Raw genomic sequence first — 27,487 nt, 5'->3', positions numbered from 1 at the left:
AGGTGCTTTTGCTTTTTTGTTGTGCTGAAGGTCACACCTGCGATGTGCAATGAGTCTCCTAGCTTTGTGCTCAGGGATCATCACTCGGTGGAATTGGGGAACTATATGAGGTGCTGGGTATTGAATCTGGGTCCTTCACATGTATGGCAAGAACCCTTTCCACTTTACTATATCTCTGTCCAGCGTGCTTTCTTAGTATGAAGTTGTCGTTTTCCTGCATCTTCTACTATAATCTGACAAAATTGAAAATATTGATTTTTCTCAAATGTCTGATTCATTAGTTTACAAAGTTATTTCTAATGAGGCTGTACTACCTAATGTAAGTAATGTGAATTTTCTGTATCAAGCCAGATTTAGAAACTTCTAATTCCTCTTTTTATATTCTTCCAATTATATTGTATTGCACAAGAATTTTGGAGTCGCTGATGATCGTGATAGTTGATTTGTTTTAAGCTAAGTTCAGGATATGGAAAAAAAATCACAGGTTAATAATAGCTATACACTTACTTTACAACTCTTTCCATCCTGAGCATATTAAAGAAAACAAAAACAACAAAAAGTAACTCATCTTCATTCAAGTCAGAGTAGAAATTAACTAATCCTGTTTTATAGGTTAAAAAATTACATGAATTTATGCTGTCCATTTCATGGATTAAAACACACACTGACTTTTGCCCTAAAAATTCAACCTCTGTAATAGCAATATTCTATTACGTTTTAATGACAAATTGTTTGCACATTTTGTTTGTGAACTAGTAAATATAAGTTACTTTAAAATGATTTTAACATAATTTGAGAAAATATAATTAGTTTAAATTTGTTTGCAGAAAGAAAAAATTAAGACATTATTTTCCCTTTGAGTTATATTGCCTAATTTATACAGTAAAGTTCATAGTAAAATATGGTTTATTCAATTTTCTCAAGAATGAGATACATATAAATTAAAGCCTTCCCTTGTTAATGTTAATAATTGTACTATGTAGCCATTCTCTATAAAACATAATTTGTGCTCAGAACTTTTATTAGAAAAATGTAACAACAAAAAAAATCAGTGAAAATAAGCTTAAAGAGAAACAAACAGAGAGTCATTATTGACTAATGTTTTAAAATAGAAAATAGGTAAAACAGGAATTCAAAAGCTTTCTGCAAATATAGTTATTCTATTTGTTTTATCATCTATATTTATGTTACATTAAAAAGTTTCCTTAAGCAACAGACTCAAAGATGTTTGATGGAAGTTGATTGTTGACATTATAATTAAAAATTCCATGTTCCTTCTCTAATCTTGTGAGTGAAATGTCTACTTGGATTCTTCCCAAAGAGGTTGGAATGGATAGTTTTGCCTGGAGCCTGAAACTTTAACTTTATCAATTCTCTGGCCTGATTGCAGGTTCCTGCCCTGATACTGCTATTTTAAATACCTCCTGCATGCATTCTGAATGCAATGTTCATTCCCATTATAGTTCCTGAGGTGAAAGTCCAACTTCTCCAGAAAGTGGCTGCCAAGAGATGGCACTTCAGACAGAATTCTCCCCACAGCAGTTCAGAGCACCTGCCAGTTAACAGAAATCTTGAAGCCCTTCCAGATCCAAATCTCTCACATTCAAATCCATGTAAGAGAAAGCAAGCTGGTGTAGCTGAATTTTTTTAAAGCAGGAATGACACGGAAATTTTCCTTTTAACTTATGGGGAAATTCATTTGAACAAAGCTAGCCCTGAACTAATTTATTAAATACATTTTGCCTCTTCCTTTTCGCCGTCTTTGCCTCATTACTTCTTTTATTCAGCATTCATTCAAGCACAATTATATATTCTTTCCTGTACTGCTGAGTAGAGAAAATACTTATTAAACTTATTATCTATGATTTACAATACTCTATATTCATTTTAAGAGTATATAAGTTCACAAATTAATAAATGCACTGCATTTACCACTGAAATTCTTGTAATCACTACTCTTAAGTTGGTCACCTCTGTTCATTCCTCTCACCTCTTTCTGTTTGCCTCTATTGTCACCTCTTATTGTCAGAATACAGGATATTGTTTTATTTTGTTTTCAAAAGTGTTGGCTTTGCATTTTTTATATTCCACCTAAGTCAAGCCATCTGGCATTTGTCTTTCTCTTTATGACTTATTTCTCTTAGCATAATAACCTCAAATTCCATCCATGATGCCATAAGCGAATAATGTCTCTTTTATGAACATTGAATAATATTTTCTTGGGTATGCCATATATTTATCTACTCATATGTTAGTGCAAAACTCTCTTTTTTCATTATATCAACTACTAAGCACCATTCCTAATCTGATGGTAAGATCTACCTTTGAAACTAGTGAATGTTAAATGAGTTTATGTATTATTTCCTAACATATCTCAATTTATAAAAAATATTCATCCCAACCCAGGAACAGGGTATGTGTCTCCATTTCATTGTCTCTTCTTTTATTTCCTGAAGCAGGATTTTGTAGTTTTCTTTGTATTGGTCCTTCACCTCTTTAGTTAAGTTGACTCCAAGGTATTTGAGTTTGTGTGGTCCTAATGTTAATGGAAGTTTTTGTTTGTTTGTTTTTGGTTTTTGGCCAAACCCAGTAACGCTCAGGGTTTACTTCTGGCTCTGTGCTCAGAAATCGCTCCTGGCTTGGAAGACCATATGGGATACCAGGGAATCTAAACTAGGTAGGCCACATGAAAGGCAAACACCGCATCATTGTGCCACAGCTCCAGCCCTGAAAGAGTTGTTCTTTTGATGCCCATTTCTTCTCTATCATTATTTGTGTATAAGAAGGCCATTGATTTTTGCATGTTAATTTTGTACCCTGCTACTTTTTTATTTAAATATATTGTTTGTAGAAGAGTTTTGGTGTAGTCTTTAGGGTTCTAAATAGAGTATCATGCCATCTGCAAACAGTAAGAGCTTGACTTATTTTTTTATTGGGATGCCATTAATATAGTTTACTTATCTAATTGCTATGGCAAGAACTTCCAGCACTATGTTTAATAGGAGTGGTGCAATAGGGCAGCTTTGTCTTGTATGAGAGTTTATAGGAAAGTCTTTTAGTTCATCTCATTTGATAATAATATTTGCCATTGGTTTGTGGTAGATGGCCTTGACATTACTTAGAAAATTTTCTTGATTTCCATCTTATTGAGTTATTTTTTAATCAAGAATGGGTGTTGGACATTATCCTATGCTTTTCTGCATCTTTTGATATGATGGTATGCTTTTTAATTTCCATTTGTTTGTACTGTGTATTATCTTGATTGATTTATGTATGTCAAACCATCCTTGCATTCCTGGTATGAAACCTACATGGTCATGGTGTATGACCTTCTTTGGGGGGTGGGTGGCACACGTGGTGATGCTCAGGGATTACTCCTGGCTATGTGCTCAAAAATGGCTCCAGGCTTAGGGGACCATATGGGAAGCCAGGGGATCAAACTGTGGTCCGTCCTAGGTTAGACGCATGTAAAGCAAATGCCTTACTGCTGTGCCACCACTCCAGCCCCCTGTATGAACTTCTTGAAAAATAAAATTGATTAAATAAAATTTACTAAATATAAGAACAAGATTATGTTGAATATCTTAAAAATTGTGCTATTTTTATTCAAAACTTCTGTTTACTTAAGCTATAATGTGCAAGTTTCTTTTCACTTGGAGTCATTTACCTATTAAATATTTATTCATAAGGTGAGTTAAAACTAATATGCTGAATTATCCTACATATAAATATTAAAACTTTGATCCTTCTAAACAGACATATATGTTTATATAGAAACAACGTTTAATAGTCAGAATGAGATAAAACAAGGATATTTCTAATAGTGTTATTAAAAAAGCAAAGCACAAATTCACAGGTTTATTCCTCTATGGTGTGGTAAAAAGAGAATAAGAGAAGAGTGGAAAATGTTATACTTATTGTGCCAGAGGATAGTAACTTATAAGTTAAAGCAGTGTAAAATTTTATCCCGCAAATATGGCCAGAAAATAAAAATAAATATATCAATAAAACAAAAATGGTAGTATTATTATAAGGAAAATTTTAATTTTTGTAATTTAGTGATTAATAAAATTCAAATTAAAAATTTTGGATTTTAAATAGAATTACGTGAGGATAGACTTAAGATATTTAGAAGTGAAATTTGTATTAATTAAACTATATATAGTGTGAACTACAAATTGTATGAAACAGTTTTAGTGGTTAACTTATTTATTTTAAAGTTTGAGTTTTAATTATGAATTAGGACAATATGGTTCTATAGTACAATTTATATTAAATTCTCTAGAAATTTGGAGTAGTCTTATATAAAAATAGTAACAGAAATATATGTTTTGTTTTTAGATTTTTCTCAGATCTATAATATTTAATATCTGAAGACATTTAGAAGAATCAAAGCAATAGTACAAGGATTAAGGTGCTTTTCTTGCATGGAACATACCGGAATTTTTTCCTCCAACATTTAATAGAATCCTTGAGCTCACTAGGAGTGATTCTTGAGAACCAAGAATAACTCATGAGAACTGCAGGATTGCCTCCAAACCATAGCTAAGTAAATGACTAAAGTCTTTGCAGAATTAATTTTTAATTAGATACTAGCTGAAAACTTTTGATCTTTACCTAAGGTACTTTAATATAAATTTTTTCCTATAAAACAGTATAATAATAAATTATTTAAGTATTTTTCTTTCATAAAATAAATAAAATATTTAAATATTTTTGTGGCTGAAATATATGTGTTGTTCCCAGTCCATAAATTTCATTAAAAAAATCTATGTGACTTAATGTCTCTGCAGTATATTTTTCTTTTTGTTAAATGTCCACAATGATAGTCTGGTTTGAAAGAGATGTTACACCTCTTTCTAAGCATCATTTGCTTAGAACTACATTTGGAAAACAATAGTGCTAGTGTTATCAATGTACAACATTAAAATGTTACCGTGAAAAATACATTCTCATTTGGTTATTTAAATATATATACTTATATATTTAAATGTATAATTATCATTTTCATAAAAGTAAGTACTTTTATGTACTTACTTTATAAGTAAGTAATTATTTATGAAATAACTAGATTATTAGACAAATTGATAACTGAATATTTTCCTTAAAATATTGCATCTTTTTACCAGGCATAATAGACAATAAGAACCTTTTCTTCCCCAGAAAATTTTTTGCCATAACATGAAGGACACAGAATGTGTTTTACATTTGAACCTCAGTAATCCCCATGTTAATTCTGCATACAAAGTTTTGACATGTTGACTTCTTGGTTCACTAGGAGGTGAAATGAGTAAATCAGTGAATAAATAAACAGAAAATAAAGTGGCAAATTTTTTTGTTTATTTCTCACTGTTACTCTTTGAAGTTAGATAGTTATTCCATTTTCCTTCATGGGAATATAATTTTCACATGATTTATCATTGAAACCAAAAGAAATTGTGCTTTTCTTCTTTTTGTTAATTAGTGCCTTTAGCAGGAACTTTCATTAATCAGCATGTCTTGAATAAAGTTGATCTTTTTGCATTGAGCTGAATAAATCCTGCTGTGAAGGAGTGGTGATGGTGATATTTTAGGAATGTGTTGAGGGGATTAGTGGTAGAAAAAGGGGAAATATAATTCATGTGTAGCTATGGGCTTTTTTTTTCTGTCAGAGAATTAAAATAGTAATAACTCATATATGTTAATTTTTACTTAAATCTCTAATGTCCACCTTTTATACTGAATTATCAGAAGCTAGTATCACAGACTAGTAAAAGTTAATACATCAGGGGCTAGAGCAATAGCACAGTGGATAGGGCATTTGCCTTGCAAACCACCACCTGGTTCAATCCTAGTAATCCCATATGGTTCCTTGAGCCTGCGAGGAGCAATTTCTGAGTGCAGAGACAGAAGTAACCCCTGAGTGCCTCTAGGGGTCCCAAAACAACAGTAACAACAACAAAATTAATACATACTTTTTTTTAATATCTTTATTTAAGCAGCATGATAACTAACATTTTTGTGGTTTGGTTTTATTTATAAAAATAGACACCCCACGGGACTGGAGAGATAGCACAGTGGTAAGGCAAACATTTGCTTTGCATGCAGCCAACCTGGGGTGGACCTGGGTTCAATTCCCAGCATCCCAGATTATCCCTCAAGATTGCCAGGCGCGATTTCTGAGTGCAGAGCCAAGAGTAACTTCTGGGCATATCTGGGTGTGACCCAAATAACAAATTATATATCTAGGAGTAGTATAGCTGGATCATATGTGAGCTCAATTTACAGTTTTTTGAGGAATCTCCATATTGCTTCCCATAATGGCTGGACTAGACAGCATTCCTACAAGCAGTGATCTTTCCACATCCCCACCAGCACTGATTGTTCTTGGGTTGTTTTTCATTTGTTTGCTTGTTTGGTGTGTGTGTGTGTGTGTGTGTGCGTGTGTGTGTGTGTGTTTGTATGATATATACCAGTCTCTGTAGTGTGAGATAGTATCTCATTGTTTTGATTTGCATCTCCCTGATGATTAGTGATATGGAGCATTTTTTTCATGTGCCTTTTGGACATTTGTATTTATTCTTTGATGAAGTGTCTGTTCATTTCTTCCCATTTTTTGATGGGGTTCTAATTTTTTTCTTGTTAAGTTCTGTCAGGACCTTGTATATCTTAGATTTTAGTTCCTTAACTGATGGGTATTAAGTGATTAGTTTCTCCCATTTTGTGGGTGGCCTTTGTATCCTCATCACATCACCATTTCCTTTGAGGTGCTGAAGCTTCTAAGCATAACATAGTCCCATCTGTTTATATCTGCATCCACTTGCTTGGACAGTGATGTTTCCTTCTTGAAGATGCCTTTAGACTATGTCATGAAGTGTTTTACCTACGCGTTCTTCTATATACCTTATGGTTAAGGTTCTGATATCAAGGTCTGTAATCCATTTGGATTTGCCCTTTATGGATGGTGTTAAATGGAGGTCCGAGTTCGCTTTTTTTGCCAATGGCTGACCTGTTGTACCAACACCACTAGTTGAAGGGGCTTTCCTTTCTCCATTCTGTGTTTCTTGCCCCTTTCTCATAGATTAATTGGTTGTATTTCTGGGGAACATTCTCTGAATTTTTAAGTCTATTCCACTGATCTTATTTTTTTTTAATCAATTGGTAGCTCACCGAATAGAACTTTATTCCATTCTATTGGATCTGAGTAGTGGGTAGAAATATTATTTATAAAGAATTCAGAATTATTCTTACTATTTTTATTAAAATTTTATTTTTAATAACTATGAAACAATAAATAAATATATGCATATTATTTTATACTTCTCTTAAAATAGATATTTTAATAGATGTTGTGTATCTTTGTAGATCAATATGACTGAAAATACAAGCTTTATCATGATATGTGGTATGTTATTAATACAATTTATGAGGTGGAGTATATATTTGGAACTCTTCCATTCATTTCTTATGAAACTGATAAACTTGCAGACTTTTTATTTAAGGGAAAAATAACTCATTTTAGTAAGAGCATGCTATTTTCTAACAGAGGATATATTCAGCATGTATCATGTTAGGCAGTCTATATCACTATATTTGGTACTAAAGGAAATAGGGGTTATAGATAACATATCCCATATTTGAAGTTGAGCATAAAAATAATCCAAATAACTTGAGAATTTTTGTTCAATGAGTTATCCAATCATGCATAGTTCAACAACCTCCTATTTACACCTTAATTATTCAGTCCTATAAGGAGAACGCTTAATGTTGTGTAACTCTAGAATGCACAAACAACCTGGCACTTTGGTTAAGAGTGCAGTCAGACTTTCTTGTTCAATGTATCTTTATTTATCTTTAGAATGATGAGATAGCTCTATCATAGTATCTTATAAGTTATATATCTTATACATTTATATCTCATAAATACTAAATGCATAGTCCAAATGTTTTTTTTCCATACTATTTTTTTTAAATTTATTTAAACACCTTAATTACATACTTGATTGTTTTTGGGTTTCAGTCATGTAAAGAACACCACCCATCACCAGTGCAACATTCCCATCACAGTCCAAATGTTTTAACTGAGATCCTGGAGTTTCAAGTCGAATGTTGCAGTTCATTATTTTTTCAAGTAGTTACAAGCCCTACCAATTTTTTTTCTTTCTTTTCTTTTTTTTTTTTTTTTTTTTGTTTGACACTCAGGGGTTACTCCAGGCTCTGCACTCAGAAATCACTCCTGGTTTGGGGGCCCATATGAGATGCCTGGATTCGAACTACTGTCCGTCCTGGATATGCTACAAATGGCCTACTGCTGTGCTATTGCTCTGGACCACCCTACCTATTTCCTTACATTGTTCACCCAGTGTGGCTTTGATCTAATGACCATTTCTTTATATTTTCCTAATCAAGAGTTGTACAGAAATCTGTATTCTTAATTATTTTCTATAGTTTATGTGGATGTGACTTTTCCTTCCCAACCAAAGAGTACCTTCAAGTTTATATTATATTTATGTTTGTAAGTTACACAGATCTTGGAGTGACAAACCAAAATTTACTGGGCCAGGACAGCACATGGTCAGATGGAACAAGAATAGTTAGAAGAAATTTACAGAAAAAGTGGAATTGGGAAACATAGTGGCTTGTGAGATCAGAAAAAAAAAAAACATAAACCTTAAAACATAGGACTATTGGTCAGTATAAAGATTCAATTTGCCTTATGAGTGAATAAGTAAAAACAGGAATTGATTCAATCAAAATTACCATTTGTGTGGCCACAGCGATGGTGCAAGCAGTAGGGCATATGCCTTGCATGTGCGAACCTAGGACTGACCTGGCATCCCATATGGTCCCCCAAGTCAGGAGCAATTTCTGAGTGCATATCTAGGAGTAAACCCTAAGGGTGTGCCCCCACAAAAAAAATCTTATCATTTGTTCTATTATTTGTAAGGAGACAGGAACAAATCTCTGAGTCAAGGTCAAAGTCAGGATCTCTCAAGCATCTCCAATAATTTAATCATGACTATCAAATTACAATATTTGTTTCACTCTCTGTATGTAATGAAGGCTCTACATGTATGTACTATATATCTCTGATAAAAATTATTAGGTATTGGAAAGGATTTCTAAATAATTGCATTATTAGATCCTAAAATTCTTAAACCCATAAAGAGATGTTTTGTTGCCCAAAGAATTTAAAACTAAATTATTACCACCACCACCACTTGGAAATCTTTCTTCCACCATTAAAGCTAAAGGCCTCCTCAAAAATGAAATACCACTGGCCTAGCAAGTGGAAGCAGAGATAAACAAATGGAATTACATTAAACTCAGAAGCCCTGTCCCTAAGAAAATAGTGACTATATAAAAAGGCTACCCATAGAATGGGAGAAACTTTTCACCCAAAAACCATCAGATAAGGGGTTAAAATCTAAAATATATAAGACATTGATTAAACTTGACAAGAAAAAAACATCTAACTCCATCAAAAAATGGGGAGAAGAAATGAATAGACATTTCCTCAAAAAAGAAATACAGATGGCCAAAAGTCACATAAAAATATGCTCCCATCACTAATTATCAAGGAGAAGCAAATGAAAATAACAATGAGGTATCATCTCACATTACTGAGATTAGCATACATCACATCACAAAAACATAAGAACAACTGGTGTTCTTAACTTTAAAATTAATACATTACTTATATATTGTAAACCACATTGGTATGTTAAAGAACTAGAGGTAAATGAAGGCTAATCTCTGTGATATTCCTGATAAATTCAAATGAAAATTAAACTTCTGATGTCTCTAGGTAAAAGGAATTACCAGACAGAGTATTCTAAATCAAACATTCATGGTAAAAATATCCATTAATAATTAATTTTCTGCTTCCTTTAGAATAGGACAGGTTAAGTAGTTGGTCACATTCAGTAAATAAAAAATTACTTGCAGTAATTTCTGCAACATTGATCATTTTTACTTTCTAGATTTTTTTGAAAGTCTTTGACATACATGTTGTAGAAAGGACATTGAATGTAGACATATAAAATAGACAATATATAAATGTAAAACGTATTTATGATTTCCATTTGTATCCCTTATAGAATGGATTGGACTAGCCACCTAATCTATTTTATTTTCTAGTGATGAATTGAATTGCAGTACATATTCTAAAAGTAGTTGTGAACACTGGATACAAAAAAAGGTGATACCCACCAATGCAGATGTAATGCAGTGAACTCTGATGAACTTAGATATAAAATATGCACAATACATTTATCTTAACCCTATTACTCATATTTAAGACTTCTTTGATATACCACTATATGTGAATTTGTGAAATAGGAAATATTTAGATTGACAGTGTACAGTGATTGGTTATGTCATTAAAAGGAGTGTTGTGTCTTGATTAAATATACAAGCAAAGTCATTTTAATGATGACCTTTATAGCTTTTATAAGTTTGATTTTCTAAATGGTATAGTTGACTGCAAATTAGATTCTGCAGTGTTCCTTGTTTCTTATTTTTTATACTCACTGATTAGTTTCATACAGTTGGCAGCATCTGACCCTATTGCATTCAGCTTGTACCAATCACAAATATTGTGTTCAATCCCCCAAGGTGTTCTTGAGCAGAGATGTCAAACTGTTTCGATATATGTGTATTTCGTTTCTAACTGTGCTTTGTACTCGTTTAAAACAACCAGTCTTTAATTTGTATCAGAACATTTTTCGTTAGAAATATTGAATTCCATTCCTCAGCAAAATCACGTGCATCTGACCATAGCCCTCTTCTAAATTAGTACTTACCTACACAGAGCTAGATTTTAATTGTATTAGTTTATGTAATATTGAGTACATTACTTTAAGATTTTACTTAAAATACATCTTGTCATCATTTGGTTCTAGTTTAATATATAACTTCATCTGTGCTTTCTATATCTACTCTCAGAAAATCTCTCTCTCTCATTTTTCTATTTTTCTAACTCTCTTTCACTGGTATTTAGCTTCTTTTGGTAAAATGCTATACCTGTTATTCTTACCTCTTTTACCAGGGTTTATGCATAGTTTATTAAACCTTTTTTTTCGTTTAAATGTCACTTGTGCCTTAAGCAATATTCTCAGCTAGTATTAGGTTTGTTTTATTATCAAGAATTATGGTCCACTTGATTTTTCATTGCATAGTATTGTTTTGTGTTTTCCTCTATGTAGATGTAACATTTTATAAAGAACAAGCCATTTTAAATTCATAAATACTAAAATTCCATAAATGTTCATTTGAAAAGTAAATTTATGTATCCTGGACAATTGATCAATTGATTGAAAAAATAGCAGTTATTTGTTACCAAAGTATTTTATTGATCTAGCATCAACTAATTACAGTAGCAAATTCAACAGTAAAATGCAATTTATGGCTTCACTGTATAGACTTGCCATTCCAAGCACAAGTATTTTTGGTTTTATTTTTTTGGGGGGGGGGCTATATTTGGCAGTGCTCAAGTGTTACACCTGGCTCTATGTTCAGGAATCAATGCTGGTGGTCTAAGGTGACCCTAAATATGATGGGGATTGAACTCAGGTGAGCCTCATGCAAGGCAAACACCCTACCTACTCTACTATTGCACCAGCCCCTACAAGTTATTTTAAAATAAGTCCTTCATTCCATTATTCTGTACTTTCCATATTTACAAAATATTACATTGAGAATTGATTTAGGATATAATTCAGGATAAGTCATTTATCCATTTCTTAAGCTTCAAAAAATACATGATGTGGGGCCAGAGATGTGGGGCTAGAGGTAAGGCGTCTGCCTTGCAAGCACTAGCCTAGGATGGACCATGGTTCTATCCCCCGGTGTTCCATATGGCCCCCCCAAGCCAGGAGCGATTTCTGGGTGAATAGCCAGAAGTAACCCCTGAGCATCAAATGGGTGTGGTCCCCTCAAAAAAATAAAAAAAAATACACGATGCATGTGTTTAATGTTATTTAAATAACATTATTTAAAGTTGTCATCTAGAGACAATGGAACAGCACTTGACACTTTGAATTAAAATGAACATACAGAAAACAGTTAAACAAAACAAACACCACTTTCAGGTTTAGTTTTACATTTGCATTAGGAATGGAGGATGTGCCAATGTGTTCGTGTCTGGTGTCAGCATTTGATGCGTTGCTATATAACTCAGTCTATGAAAATATATTCAGGACAAATATAATGTTTCTCATTTTCATTTTGATTAATAGTGTTCTGTCTCTCATGATTTGTAGGTGTTATTTGGAAGATGGAGCATCAAAGGGTGCCTGGCTGAACCGGTCAAGTATTATTTTTGCTGGAGGTGACAAGTGGTCTGTGGATCCTAGAGTTTCAATTTCAACATTGAATAAAAGGGACTACAGCCTTCAGATACAGAATGTAGATGTGACAGATGATGGCCCATACACATGCTCAGTTCAGACTCAACATACACCAAGAACAATGCAGGTGCATCTAACTGTGCAAGGTAAACATTTCCATATTTATTATATTGTGATGGTTTATGTAACAAAAAATGTTAAAAATGTAATACCACTGTTGTCAGGGGTTCATGTTTCTGGAATCCATTAAGTAATTATCTAGACTCTCAGCAAATAAACCTTATCAAGATCGGATAATTATCTAGTAATATCTTATTATGACTTTTTGTATATGGATCATTTTATATCTTCTTTTAAGTTAAAGCCCAATAAATCTTTGCGACCTCATTTTAATTCATTAAAATAAGTCTTTGATAACACATCATGTATATGTTATAACACTAAAACTTTTGGAAATAAGGAAAAAAATTCTTTAAAAGTGAAATTTAATTATTCCAATGTTGTATTTATTTCAATGGAAATTCTTTTTATAGTGATTCAAGTTACAATGGAAGAGGCACTCTTCTAGAATTATTTTACTTTAATAGAGATTAATTGGAAAATATGGTATAATTCCTTATACTTTGATTTACTTTCGGAAGATCATAAATCATGCCAGCTAATTTATTATTTGCAAAGGCAAACAAAATAATCAAATTGTATTACTTTTGTTGCATAATAGAACATAAGAGTCTATTTATCTCCAATATAAATACTTTTCAAAAAATAAATTACACTGCTAAAAAATGGAACATTTATTTATTTATTTATTCATTTATTTATTTATGGTTTTTCGGGTCATACCCGTTTGATGCTCAGGCTAAGCGCTCAGAAATTGCCCCTGGCTTGGGGGGACTATATGGGATGCTGGGGGATGGAACCGCAGTCCTTCCTCGTCTAGTGCTTGCAAGGCAGACACCTTACCTCTAGCGCCACCTCAGTGGCCTCGAACATTTATGTTTTTATCATTTCACATCCTTTTCTAGATTAATCATATGGTGATTACATAGAAATACATGTTTGGGAGCTCAAAATTATTTATTGCAAAATTAATAATAAATTATATTATGTGATAGTATTGAGTACATATTTTTTCTAATATAAAAGCTGAGTGAGCAATTTAATGGTATCCTTTCTGAATTTATCCTTTAAAACTTTAACACATGCTATTAATGCTATTAATTTTAGTGTATTGTATAATGATTAGAAAAGATGATCATGATGAACCCATAATTTTATCAAGTATACATTTATTCCTTAAATAAAAATAAACACAAATTCAGTTAGAAAAAATATTTTAACTGTGCATAAAAATAAAATCACAAAACAATTAAAGAGGAAAATATAAATCAATGTCATGGTGAATTTTATTTTTGAAGATCATTGCAGAGTATGATTATATTCCTTTTGATAGCATACAGAATAAAACAAAGTTTTTGCTAAAGCCCATCTTTATTCAGAGATTATACAAAAGTTTCAAAGGGCAGAAGTTTGCCTCACTTCAAAATCTGACATGAGATTACAAGTCAAAAACACATTTCTTTAGATATCCAAGCCTAATCCTGTTCTTGTTTCATTCGGTGTCCTTTGACTTGAGCTTCTAGCTCAAAGACCATTACAAGAGAAAAAGTACACTAGGAAAATAATATATTTGAGTTACTTGAGGTAGATGTTTTGCTTCTTGTTGGTTTAAATTGACATTATTTTTCTGAACACCAAACATACACCACTTTCCTTTTTTCAGTTCTTTTCCGTCGCATGTTCCATATTCTAAAACTATAAAAAGAACATATAAGACCATGCCCAAACACATTTAATTTCAGGTTTCTTTATAACTATTACATATATTTTGAAGTTATAAAAAATAATTAAAAACTGTTACATAAATTTCCTTGATTCTCTCTTTTTTTTTTTTTTTTTTTTTTTTTTTTGGTTTTTGGGCCACACCCAGTAACGCTCAGGGGTTACTCCTGGCTATGTGCTCAGAAGTTGCTCCTGGCTTGGGGGACCATATGGGACACCGGGGGATCGAACCGCGGTCCATCCAAGGTTAGCGCAGGCAAGGCAGGCACCTTACCTTTAGCGCCACCGCCCGGCCCCCCTTTTTTTTTTTTTTTTGTCTTTTTTTTTTTTTTTTTTGATTCTCTCTTTTTTGCTAACCACTCAAATAACATGAACTTTTGAGCAACTTTTGAGGAATTCCATTTTAGGAATGTACTTATTGACAATTTTGTTAGAAGGACTATCGTACTCCATTAGAGAAAGATTTGTCTTTTCATTTTGAATATTCTTGAGTGAAATTAAAAACTAATTCTTTTAAATTTTATTACTTGATTGACATGTGGGCTGTTTTCCATCTATATTAATAAAGTTCAGGGAATACATTACTAGGCTTTTTAGTCAATCCAAGAATTAAATAAATGTCATAAAAAGTCAACTCCTCTTAAGCTACATTTCCTGTCAATGAGCAGAAAAAAAAGAGAGAGTATAACTTTAATTTCCATATCTTTTAGTTTGTCTGATACTTACTTATCTCAATAATTTGAAGTGTTTTTTTCTTGCTTAATAATTTACCAAGCTTTTATTCACCAAGATAAAAGAATTTAGCATCTGTGAGTAGACTGTATTAATAACATTATCAATTGTTTATTAACTAGTGAACACAAAGCCCAACTTTAATTCTTACTCTGTACTCAAGAAGGCCATTCAAAAAATAATTTTAGAAAGGGAATAATAAACGTGATATCTTGCCAGTACAGCCATTGTGCATGGTAAATTTGTTGGTGCTATTGATTTTATAGTGCTATTATATAAATGAATGGAGCAATGAAAGAGGAAGTGGAGTACAAATTGGGAAACATGGATACCTTCCTAAATTTTTCCTCATGAACTGAGTCACAAGGAATTGTACAATTTGGGTACAAATTGTATAATTTTGTAAAACACAAATTGCAATAGTTTTTTCACTTGAAAGAGGATGTCTTACCAAAAGACTAAAATAAACTCTGATTATTAGATTTTTGATTCGAAAGGGAAAAATTAATTTGGAAATACTTTATATTGTAGTGTAGGGCACTATTTTTGGTCATCAAGTAAGATAAATTTTTCAGAGTACTATTAATAATGCTTTCTCTGCAAGTAATCTCTATATTGCTTATCACTAACTTATCATTGTAGCTTTCATGCAATTTGAAAAATGTCATATATTGGGGCATATCATTTTTTACTCAATTTCTAATTAGCTTACTTAAACATCAACAAATGTTGATCATAATGTAGTTGATTTCATTTTTTCACAAATGCAAAGTTGTTAATAATTGAGTTTGTCATATTATGTACAAAACCCTTCACATGTACATATTTCATTACTTAATTTTCACCACCAATGTCACCAGTTTTCTTCCTGCCCCTCCACTTTTCTTTGAGGGCAGACATTTTTTCTCATTCTCTCTCTGTATTTAATTTTCTTTTAGACACTGTGATTTTCAATATTGTTACCTACAATTTTATCTCCTTTTAGCGCCCAATTATTGTCCAGAGTAATCCTTTCCAACAATCATTGCGTATATTTAGAGTGTGGTATTAGATAATAGTTGCCACAATAACATACTTTTGAATTATTCACATACAATATAAGGATACTAAATCAAGATAACAATTCAGAATTTCAAATCATGTTCTGTGTTTTACTCTGAACAAAATCATTTTATTTATGAAAGTAAAAATGTATGACAACCTGGGGCCAAAGAGATAGATAGCATGGAGGTAAGGCATTTGCCTTACATGCAGAAGGTCATTGGTTCGAATCCCTGCATCCCATATGGTCCCCCGAGCCTGCCAGGAACGATTTCTGAGCATTAAGCCAGGAGTAACCCCTGAGCAGTGCCAGGTGTGACCCCAGAACCAAAAAAAAAAAAAAAAAAGTATGACAACTGGATTATACATTATAAAGCCAGAGCTCTTTTTACAATACCAAATAATAGAAGCAACGAAGTGTAAGTGCTGCCTTTTCAACATGATAAAAATAGTGTGTCCTTTGATTCTGTCTACAGTCTAATTTGTTAGGAGTCAGATTATTAGCACAGTAGCAGGGCATTTGCCTGGCATGCTGCTGACACGAGATAGCCCCGGTTCAATTCCTGGAATCCCACGTAGTTCCCCAGCCTGCCAGAAGTGATTTCTGAGCTCAGAACAAGGAGAAATCCCAGAGCACAGTGGATGTGGCCCCAAAACAAAAATAAACAATAAAAATAAAATCTAAGTTGCTTACAATACAAAATATTTAGAAATATAGTAAATTGAATAATATATACATAAAAACAATGCCTTGAGTAAAGCCTTGTGGAAAAATAGAAAACTTATACCTATGCTAAGAAGCATAGTACATATATGTAAAATAATTTTTATGGGGCCGGTGCAGTGGCGCGAGCCATAGGCTTGCATGCAACAGCCTAGGGCGGAGCACGGTTCGATCCCCCCATATCCTAAATGGTCCCCCAAGCCAGGAGCAATTTCTGAACTCATAGCCAAAAGTAACCCCTGAGCATCACTGGGTGTGGTCGACAAACCAAAATAAATAAATAAATAAATAAATTTTATATATACACTCCACTATATATGTATCTATGTATATATAATTATGTGTGTACCTGTTCCCCTATGTTCTTTTAAAGAAATCTAATTTAGGTTTTGTCCAACCACCATATTACTCTGCCACCAAAGGAAGTTTTTAAGGATATGTAAATTCCCTCAATATTCTAATATCATGGTTTCAAGAATTGTAAGTTTTGTGATACACAGACTGTTCTGTATTACTTCTCAAATGTATCCTGTTTTCCTAGTTCCTGAAAACAATCAATCAACAGCATTTTATTTCATCAATGAAAATAGTAACTCCTTTCAGAAATAGCCACAGAGATCCACTTTGCATGAAGTCAGTGTCTGCCTAGGCCTAGGGCAACAAACAACTGTTGAGTGCTTGAGACATCAAATAAAAAAACCCTTCCCTTCAACCCAGGTAAAGGATCAGCAGACAGCTGAGACTATTCAAGAATGTTCTGCTGCTTAGCTTTTTGTTTCTTTTTTTAATCCCATCTCTTTCCTTCTCCAGGGATTTATCACTAGGATATTCCCTGAGAAATATGCTATACCATTAATCCCATTGTATTTCAGTGTCTACTTCCTAATAATCCCAAACGGTGAAGTGTTGGACTGTTGTCTCTGTCTTAGTCATTGTTATTATGTTTTTGAAAGTAGAAAGACAACACACCTAAATACTATGTATTAACATACTATTTTATATTGGAAGAAATATGAAGTTATTTACAAAGTAGTATTTAGTTTACCGAGAAATATAGAACATATAGAAATATAGATTAATATTATATTATTAATATAATATTATTATATATTATTATAATACATTAATATATTATATTATTAATTAATAATAAGTCAAGCATGTTTTAGGTCATAACATCTACAAAACAACTTCTACATATATATAAAATTCAATAAAATTAGTTCTAAGATTTAAACTAGTCAATGGAGAGAAAAGGATTCAGTTGTGCATTTTAAGATCTACAAGGGTAGCATGGGTATTTGTGTGTGTGTGTGTGTGTGTGTGTATGTGTGTCTTGATTCTGTTTTTTTTTTTTTTTTGGTAGGAATTGAGGCAGCAGAGTAGTATCTATAATGAACCATTTTTAGAAAATTACTGAGATGCAAAAAATATATTGCTAGTAACTGTACAGTACTTAGAATTCATTTGTCAAACTTCTCATTAGATCCTGAAGTTTTGAGGAGTTAAAAAATAAACAAAAACAAAATAAAAATCTAAAAATAAGTTCAACAGGATGCCAGTTTGTTAATAGAAAAATATACTTGAATATTAATTAAATCTGTGAAGAAAATTTGGAATTTATACTTTTGGTTTCTCACATCTACAATAGTATTTTTTCAATAGGTCTTTGACTAGGACTTAAAAGATACATATTTTATTCTTTCTGGGAAGTATAAAGAGGACCACTTAAGAGTCATAGTTTTTTAACACTAGCACATCTTTATCTAACGTGATTTCTTTTAAGTGAAATTTTTTACAAAAAAGCACATATTGGAGATGCTGGACAGAAAGTAAGGTACTATCTGGAATATAACCAAAACCAGGTTTTAACTCTAGTATTTTACATATAGTCTCATGAGCATGGCCGAGATTAGTCCCTGAGCAAAGAACGAGAAGTAAGTTTGAGAACTACTGGCTATGGACTTGAAACAACAACAAAAACAAAATAAAAAAAATTAAAAACAAAATGTATATACTGGAACTGAATTTCTACATCCCCACTTGATGTGAAACAGATGGTCAATGTCTGCATCACAGGATATTGCTTTCTTTAAAATACCCAAGAGTGTGGGTATTTATAATAGTGAAAACAGGCTTGCTAAATTATCATATTAGAAATTATAGTAATATCCATAAAATAAAAATATAACATTTTCTACAAGGTACAAAAGAAATGCAAAGAAAAAGATTGTCACCACAAAGTTGAAACTCTTTTAAGTTGTCTACAAAGGTATATTTCAATTGGTTTTTTTTTTTTTGGAAAAACAAATTTTCAGGAAAGGATAGGAATCATTTTCTAGCCAAAATTATATTATGTCTTATAGGTATTGTTTAATATAAGAAAATATATTAGAACAGTAATAAAAATCAAAGACTGCTAAACTTCATAGTGAACAATTTATAACACAGAAGGAGCAATCAATTTGTGACGTTTCTTTAAATACATTTAATATGCTGCCATTTGTCTGAGATAAAGAGATAGAAAGAGCAAGAAATAAATTTTTGTAGATGGTTTCCCTTCCTCCTTTCTTGAAGATGTGTTCATAAAAAGTACTTGAAATTTGTGAGTTGGTAAGATAAAAGAGAATAATATTGGAAATTAAATAATCATGAGATAATAGTACTTAATACTAGATTATACATTGGTGTCTCTAATATTCACTGGAGTTGAGTACAGTTTTTGAGTGGTGGCAGTATAAGAACAATGACATCAGAGTTGATCATTTGCAGTCAGTGTTGTTTAGAGACATTCTGCCTTAATTTGCCCATATTTTTAAGTTTTGAAATACATTGGTATCAAAGCAAGAAGTAGCTGAGAATAAGTACTGTATTAGCCACTCATTTGAAACTGGATAAAGCATTATTTCCATTTTTGGTCACATAATCTTTAAAATGCAAATTGAAAATGAGTCTTTTTAGGCAAAATCCATTGCCATTTAACGTATTAATAATTACTCTAGTTTTTGAACCACATAGTTTAATAGGTCTAAAATTCATAAACTAATCATAGTTTTATTTTTTAGAAAACAAATTTGAAATTTGTTTTTTATATTGCATTTCAGAGCAGGTATATCTGTTCCTTGTCATTTCTTATTTCATGAAAAAATAGTCATGCAAATAATGCATATCACATTTCAATGCAAAGTTTGCTATCCATAAGTAAATAATTGCAAAAGGATATGACTTATTAATTTTGCTCTTTTATTCCTACAATCATGTAGAAAGTTAAAAATTGCTTCTAAGGTAAAATTAATTTTGCTGAAGAAAAATGTGTACAATTAAGGCTGGAAGTAGAGTTTAATTTGTAGAATCTAAGTGTCTTTATGTCTCTTCAACTCTGTTTTACATTGCTTCACATTTCTTCATTTTTCTCTAGTTGATATTTTGGCAAGAGCAGTTTAGTGCCTCAGAAAAGAAAGTCCTCACACCTCCATAAAACTTTTATTTTTCTAATCTTTGTGGTAGACTTTTATCCAATTAGGAGTTCTTAAAGCATTTAATATATATTTTTTTGTTTATTTGTCAGTTTTTTTTTTTTTTTGGTCACACCCAGTGGCGCTCAGGAATTACTCCTGGCTCTGCACTCAGAAAACACTCCTGGCTAGGGGATCAAACCAGCGTCTGTCCTGGTTTTTCCTCATGCAAGGCAAATGCCCTATCACTGTGCTACCACTCAGGCCACGAGAGCACATAATCTGACTTTGAATTAATCTGGCCCTAAATTATCTGTGGACTCAATATATGAAATTTAGAGAATTTTTTGAGATGAAAATTAAGGTGTATTCTTTTATTAGTTTCAAATGTACAGGACTGTTTCTGATAAATATTAAATATTAGTGTTCATTTTAGATTTATGTGTTTTATATTGTATATGTAAATATTTGTTTCTGACTTTATGAAAATCATGTGTTTAATGTATTTTAATTCTTTTTTTTTTTTTTTGGTTTTTGGGCCACACCCGTTTGACGCTCAGGGGTTACTCCTGGCTATGTGCTCAGAAATCGCCCCTGGCTTGGGGGGACCATATGGGACACCGGGGGATCGAACCGCGGTCCTTCCTTGGCTAGCGCTTGCAAGGCAGACACCTTACCTCCAGCGCCACCTACCCGGCCCCAATATTTTAATTCTTGTATTCATTCATTCATTCAAATCTTTGTATTTAAACCTTGTGCTCATTCTACATTTATTTGTTTTATATTGTATATGTGTATATATAAATATTTTTTTCTGACTTCATGACAATCATGTGTTTAATGTGTTTAATCCTTGGTATTTAAAAACTGGATATTATTTTAAAGCATTGTTTCAAAATTCTGACATACTATAAAACAAAGTTTAAATTCAAATTATTAATCAGGCATTCATTGCTTAGGTTGCAGAGAATCATTATATATCATATTATTATTCTCTGATAATTCCCATGCCTTCTTAATGCAGAGTACTGATTGCATACTATCATAAAATATAATATGCAAAATATAAGAAATTTATAAAATAATCCCATAATATTTTCTGAGAAAAACCAATATTGCATAATATAATTAAATATATTATAATTAAAATATAAAAGGTAGGGGCCAGAGATATAGCACAGCGGTGTTTGCCTTGCAAGCAGCTGACCCAGGACCTAAGGTCGTTGGTTCGAATCCCGGCATCCCATATAATTCCCCATGCCTGCCAGGAGCTATTTCCTGAGCACTGCCGGGTGTGGCCCCCCAAAAAAACAAAACAAAAAAAAATGTAAAAGGTATTGAACAAAGTCTCTTATAAAGATTACACTCAGTTATTCATAATTCTAACATTTGAAATAATCAAAATTTTAAAGAGATTAATAGCAGCAAAATTAGAATTTACTCTGAACTATAACACTTGGTTGACAGATTCTGAGATGAGTATGTGAATTAATAGGCATGTTTTACAATGATAAAGTTTTGATTGGGGGACATTATTATCAGAGATATTTATCAGTAAAGAATAATGGAAGGAGAGGCCGAAGAGCTAGCACAGCCATAGTGCAATTGCCTTGCAAGCAGATGACTCAGAACCAACGGTGGTTCGAATCCTGGCATCCTATATGGTCCCCCGTGCCTGCCAAGGAGCTATTTCTGAGCAGAGAGCCAGGAGTAAGCCCTGAGCACGGCTGGGTGTGGCCCCAAAACAAAAACTAAAACAAACAAAAAAGAATAATGGAAGGTGTGTATGTGTAAGATATTTCCTTTTTTTATTTATTTTATTTTAGGGCAATTACTTTTAAAAGAACACCCAAATTCAATTTATTTAGTTTAAAAATATTCTTGTATAATTTTACTATAATTTAGTTCTCAGAATGTACAATATACAAATAATTTATTGGAAGTTGTGTACCATTTCTTTGATAAGTAAAATAATGTTCCACAGTAATGACTACTTACAAATCTACTGAATCTGTGAACATGAAAAAAAAGTTAAGGTTTCAAATCAGGGTCAGGGAGGTGGCTCAATGGGCTGTAGTATTTGTTTTATGTGGTGGAACCCCTGGTTTGATCTTTCACTACATCATCCCTTGAGTACCACCCAAAACAGTTCTATAACAGCAACACCAAACATATTTTAAGTTAGCTGACCTTAAAATATAGAATTGGTGTAGAGGGGTTATACTTAATGGTTCAGGGGAATTAACAACATATTTATAAGTTTAAGAAAGGGACAGACAAGAAGCTGTGAAAATCACAGTGAAGTGATTTAAGAATAATTGCCCCATAATTGCTGAATTTAAAGAAAAAATAGGTGCTCATGACTAAGGAATGTAGATTGTCTGCAAAATAGAAAAAGTAAATAAATTGCCTATATTTTAGTTACTCCAGAAAGAAAGAAAGCACATCAGTCAACACTTTGTTTTTTCACTGATGAAGACTACACTTGACATCTAATCTGTGAAACTTTAATTTAAATTTATCTTTTTGGGGGCCTGAGCAATAGCACTGTGGTAGGCATTTGCTTTTCACATGGCTGTTTCAGGATAGACCTGGGTTCAATCTCTGATACCCCATATGGTCCTCCAAGCAAGGAAGTATTTCAGATTTTACATAGCCAGGAGTAACCCCTGAGCGTCACTGGATGTAGCCCCAAAAATATCTTTTTTTAAGTCACTAATTTTGTAATGATTTGTGGCAACAAATAGAAAACTATTTATTCACACATAAACATATACACTTGTGGACAAACTTACTAAGATAATTTCTTTATACACGCCAAAGTGTAGCTTCTCAGTTTTAGCATTATGGACATTTTGGATCATACATTGTGTGTGAGATAAAATATTTTGAAAATTTTAATCTATTTAGGAGTATCTTTGTTGCTATGGACTAAAGGTTTGTGCTCCTCCAAAGTACAAATATTAAGGCCCAACACTCAATGTGATTGTATTAGGATCCAGAACCTTTGAAAGTTATAAAATCAGAACAGACAACATTCATAATTGGTCATATTAGAGCTTTCTTAAAAAAATAAACCTAGGGGCCGGGAAGGTGGCGCTAGAGGTAAGGTGTCTGCCTTGCAAGCGCTACCATAGGACGGACAGCGGTTCGATCCCCCGGCGTCCCATATGGTCCCCCCAAGCCAGGGGCAATTTCTGAGCGTATAGCCAGGAGTAACCCCTGAGCGTCAAATGGGTGTGGCCCAAAAACCAAAAAAAAATAAAAAAATAAAAAATAAATAAACCTAACTGAAATAATTCTTCCTTTCCACTATTGAAATCACTTTAAAAACATATTATCTACACAGCTGACCATAATGAGACATTAACTTAACCATTACAATAATCTTGAACTGTAAGAAGTATGAAAATGGCCATGGCCATTATCTCTAGCCATTAGGAGTTTCCAGAGCCAGGGATAAATAAATTTATTTTGTTTATAAGTTGCCATGTTTTGATTTTGAGATAGTAATATTATACTCTGAGAACAAAGGTTATGTCATCTCACAATGTTTTTAGACATTGTCAAAAATCTGATATAGTAAAAAGTACCTTATTAAAGTAGTAGAAACCAAAGGTAGTCACATGGTTTCATTCTCCCTTGATAACAGATTATGCACTTTCCAGAAAAAAATGGATCTCATTTCCTTCACTGCCCACTCTTATTGACTTAGTAAGTAGAGCATGAGTAGAATGTTACTCACATGTAATTGGTACTAAAATAAATATTTTGTGAAGATAGAAAAAGTAAACAACTTTAGGAATACATGCTAAATAAAAAGAAATATTTCAGGACTGCTTACATATATATATGATAGTTTTTTCTATTTTTTTCTATTGAATTTTTTAAAACTAGTAAAGATCAATGACTCTCCTGACTCTGTGCTTAAGGGTCACTGTGGTAGGCTAAAGAGACTATATGTGTACCCAGGATTGAACCTAGGATAGCTACATGCAACATAAGTGCTTTTCTACACAATATATAATATATATTATCTCTGCAACAACCCTCTTGAAAATTTAATGTTGATGACTTCCACCTCTCATATTTATGAAGTATATGAATTTATGTATTTTTATATCATTAAGAAATGCTTGCATTCTTTGAGAACTGAATAGTAATTCCTACTGCTTTGGGTTTAATGTAAAAATTTAAAAACATCAGTTAGGTATATGAAGAATTTCTACAGGTATTCAATAGATTTTATAACCTTTCATTTCTAGTAGCTAATAATGAAGAGATATATCTTTTTTCTCTTTGAAATAAGATGTAATTGCAATTGTTATTGTTGATTCCAAAATATTTCTTTTCAAGAACATAAACAATAAAGCTAGTGTATAGAATGTATTAATATTCTTGCTATAGAGAAATTTCATGTGAATAGACATCATTTATACCAATGTCTAGTAGTAATCTGCAATTAATAGAAAGTTTTTTATTTTTTTAAATAAATACCATCTAAAATCAATGAAAAGAAACTGTGCCAGTCATTTGTGGTTATTTGAGGGCAGAGCTTTTCTTTAGCCCTCTTTTTCTGTGCTATGAATACACATAACTCTATTTGTAGGTGTTTTCTGATTTCAGGCAGGAATTCCCTTTGGGAAATGCTGGAAAAACATAAGGACAAGAGGAAAGAAAAAGTCAGGAACTTTCTTTTGTCCTTGCCACAAACTATATCATTTATATGGCTTTGTTTCTTGTGTGGGTTCCACTGAACAACCTGTTTTCCCAATGGCCCCAATCACAATGGGTAGCCCAAAGGAGTAGATTTAGTTCTTTATTAATATCCTTTATCTCTGGCACTCTGACAAAGTGTTAGTGGTTTTTTATTGTTGTCAGTGCCTAGTTTCTTCATCTTCACAAATTTGATTTATTCTTTGTGATCTGTGTGAATAAATCCTTAAATGAAACCCACATTTATTGAAAACTGTTAATTTTCTGTTTTCCTGATTAAATGCTCTCAAGAGGTATGTTTTAATCTTCATCCACTATATTTAGGTAACTATTTTTCTATAATGATAATTACCTCTTTATATTCTGGAAATATTTATGTATATAATTCATGAATATAAAAATGTAAACAAATTTAAAAATTAATTACACATATATTGGGTTCTTAGATTTACTAAACTAATTATTGGAAAGTAAGATAAATTATGGAAAAAAGATAAAAGTATGCATAATTATTAAATGCTGCATTTATGTGTGCCTTGGGCTTCTCTTTATTAGCTTTTTGGGTGCAATTATCATTAACATTTCAGTGCATCTTTAATGAATATTAGAGCAAGAGATAAACAATGTCATGCGTTAAAGTGGCAGTCTTTCATTTTCCACAGAAACTGCAACTTTAAGAAAAAATAATATAAAGAGAAAAAGGAGTAATTTATCAATGTTGTATGATATGAATGTTCATTCAGCATTCTGGATCTTGATTTATGTAGCTATTTATACGCCTTGTGGGAAAACCAACAAAGAACAATTTGGGATTCTTCTCCAGTAAACCGGGTCCATGATTTTGAGCACTAACTCTAATGCAACCTTCTTTAATCATTTTTCTTGTTTCAATTATTATTACAGATGTTAGAAAAATAAAAACCCACAATAAAATTTAGCATTTTTCTTCAAAGGAATTGCAAACCAAAAACACAATATTGTGATGAGATGAATCAATGTCCTAATGTTAGACTGAAGCCTGAATAAATGTTTATGCAAGGCACATATTAATTTGTTTTTGTTTGTTTTGGGGATACACCCAGCAGTGCAGAAGGTTTACTCCTGGATTTGCATTGGAGAATTATATGGTATGCTGGGGATGCAACTCAGGTCAGCCGCATGCAAGGAAAATGCCCTACCTGCTGTGCTATTGATCCAGCCCCACAAATAACTGTTTTTTAAGTGTCATACCCAATTTTTAGAGTGATATATTTCTTAGAAAAAAGATGTAGACATTTGATTATAAAGTGAGAAGTGATGGCTATCTATAGAAAACTACTTGAAATCTACTTTTAGTGTATGTAACAAATCAATCATTTAGAACTGAAGACATAGTGCAGGCCAAGGCACTAGCACCATGGTAGGGTGTTTGCCTTGCACGCAAACGACCCAGGACAGACCCAGGTTCAATCCCTGGTATCTCTTATGGTCCCCTGATTCTGCCAGGATTGATTTCTGAGTGCAGAGCCAAGAGTAACTTCTGAGCGCCACTGGATCTGACCACAAAACCAAAGGAAAAAAAAAAAAGGAAAAAGGAGAAAAAAAAAGAAAAAAGAAATGAAGACAACACTTCTAGATTCAGGGAGAGCTGAAGAAGCAGTTCAAGCTTTGATGCCAAGTTGCTTGTTGCATACAGTGAGTATTGGGGGGACAGGTGGTTTGGGAACAGAACCTGCTCTTCAGATTAGTGGAATGGATCCATTAGAAGAGTGCCATATGATGTTCTTTGGAAGTGCTGCTGACAAAGAAATGCTCAAATATGCAGCTCCAGAGAGCAGGATGCTGTTGGAGGTTGTTAGAGCATGTGAGAAGCAATGGGACTCTTGGGGAGCAGCTGTAGGAGACTGTAATTGCTGGGCTTGTCTGCTGACTGGAGTCATTCATTGCTGAGAGAAGCAGATGCTGAGAGTTTAAGCAGGGAGCCCTGGGGAGCCACGGCTGGGAGCTTCCTCAGATTAAGAAGCTGCCATAGGAAGCAGTAGTTATGAGTGTCATCATTGGTAACTTTAAAATGATCTGTCCAGTGCCACTATCCTCACTATTCATAATAACTGTAATACAGGCTCAAATGTATAAAGACGTGATGGATAGTTTAAATAGGTTGCCAAAATAAGGTTAAGATTTTTAAACTATGAATTTTCTCAAACATTGAAACCCATTTCCTTAGCTGATGACTTAAAAAAACAATGACTTAAAAATATGACTTAAAAAAACAAAGGGACATTTTATCCTATATAATAGTTTTTAGAGGCTAGAGAGATAGAACAACAGGTTAGGTGTTTGTCTTTCAGGTGGTTGACCCAGATTAGTTTCTTGGCACCCTGTGTGGTTCCCAGAACACTGCCAGGAGTGATTTATTAGCACAAATCCAGGAGTAACCCCTGAGCATTGCCATGTATCACCCCCCCCCCAAATAGCATTGCTTTATTACTTGGGCCAAACAAGGTGGCATACATTTGAATTGAGAGTTTTAATCTATATGAACCATGAATTTACAGATAAAATTTTATATTTTTGATATTTTCCTTTAGAAATGTGACTATTTTTTATGTTCTCAGATTTTAATATTTAACATTTAAAATTTCTTGTTTTTGTCAAAAGTACCAGAA

General features: G+C 32.7%; 1 protein-coding gene across 1 annotated transcript in view; it reads left to right on the top strand.

Moving 5' to 3' along the window:
- Positions 1-27,487, top strand: part of NEGR1 (neuronal growth regulator 1) — a 919,240-nt gene that overhangs the window by 347,163 nt on the left and 544,590 nt on the right. The window contains exon 2 of the mRNA XM_049772064.1: positions 12,243-12,475. Coding sequence (XP_049628021.1) covers positions 12,243-12,475 — 233 coding nt within the window. The remainder of the gene's footprint in view (positions 1-12,242; positions 12,476-27,487) is intronic.

This window comes from Suncus etruscus, chromosome 4, assembly GCF_024139225.1.
Source record: "Suncus etruscus isolate mSunEtr1 chromosome 4, mSunEtr1.pri.cur, whole genome shotgun sequence".
Classification (NCBI taxonomy): Eukaryota; Metazoa; Chordata; class Mammalia; order Eulipotyphla; family Soricidae; genus Suncus; species Suncus etruscus.
Note: the sequence above shows the minus strand (reverse complement) of the source record. Positions and strands in the feature narration are given on the sequence as shown.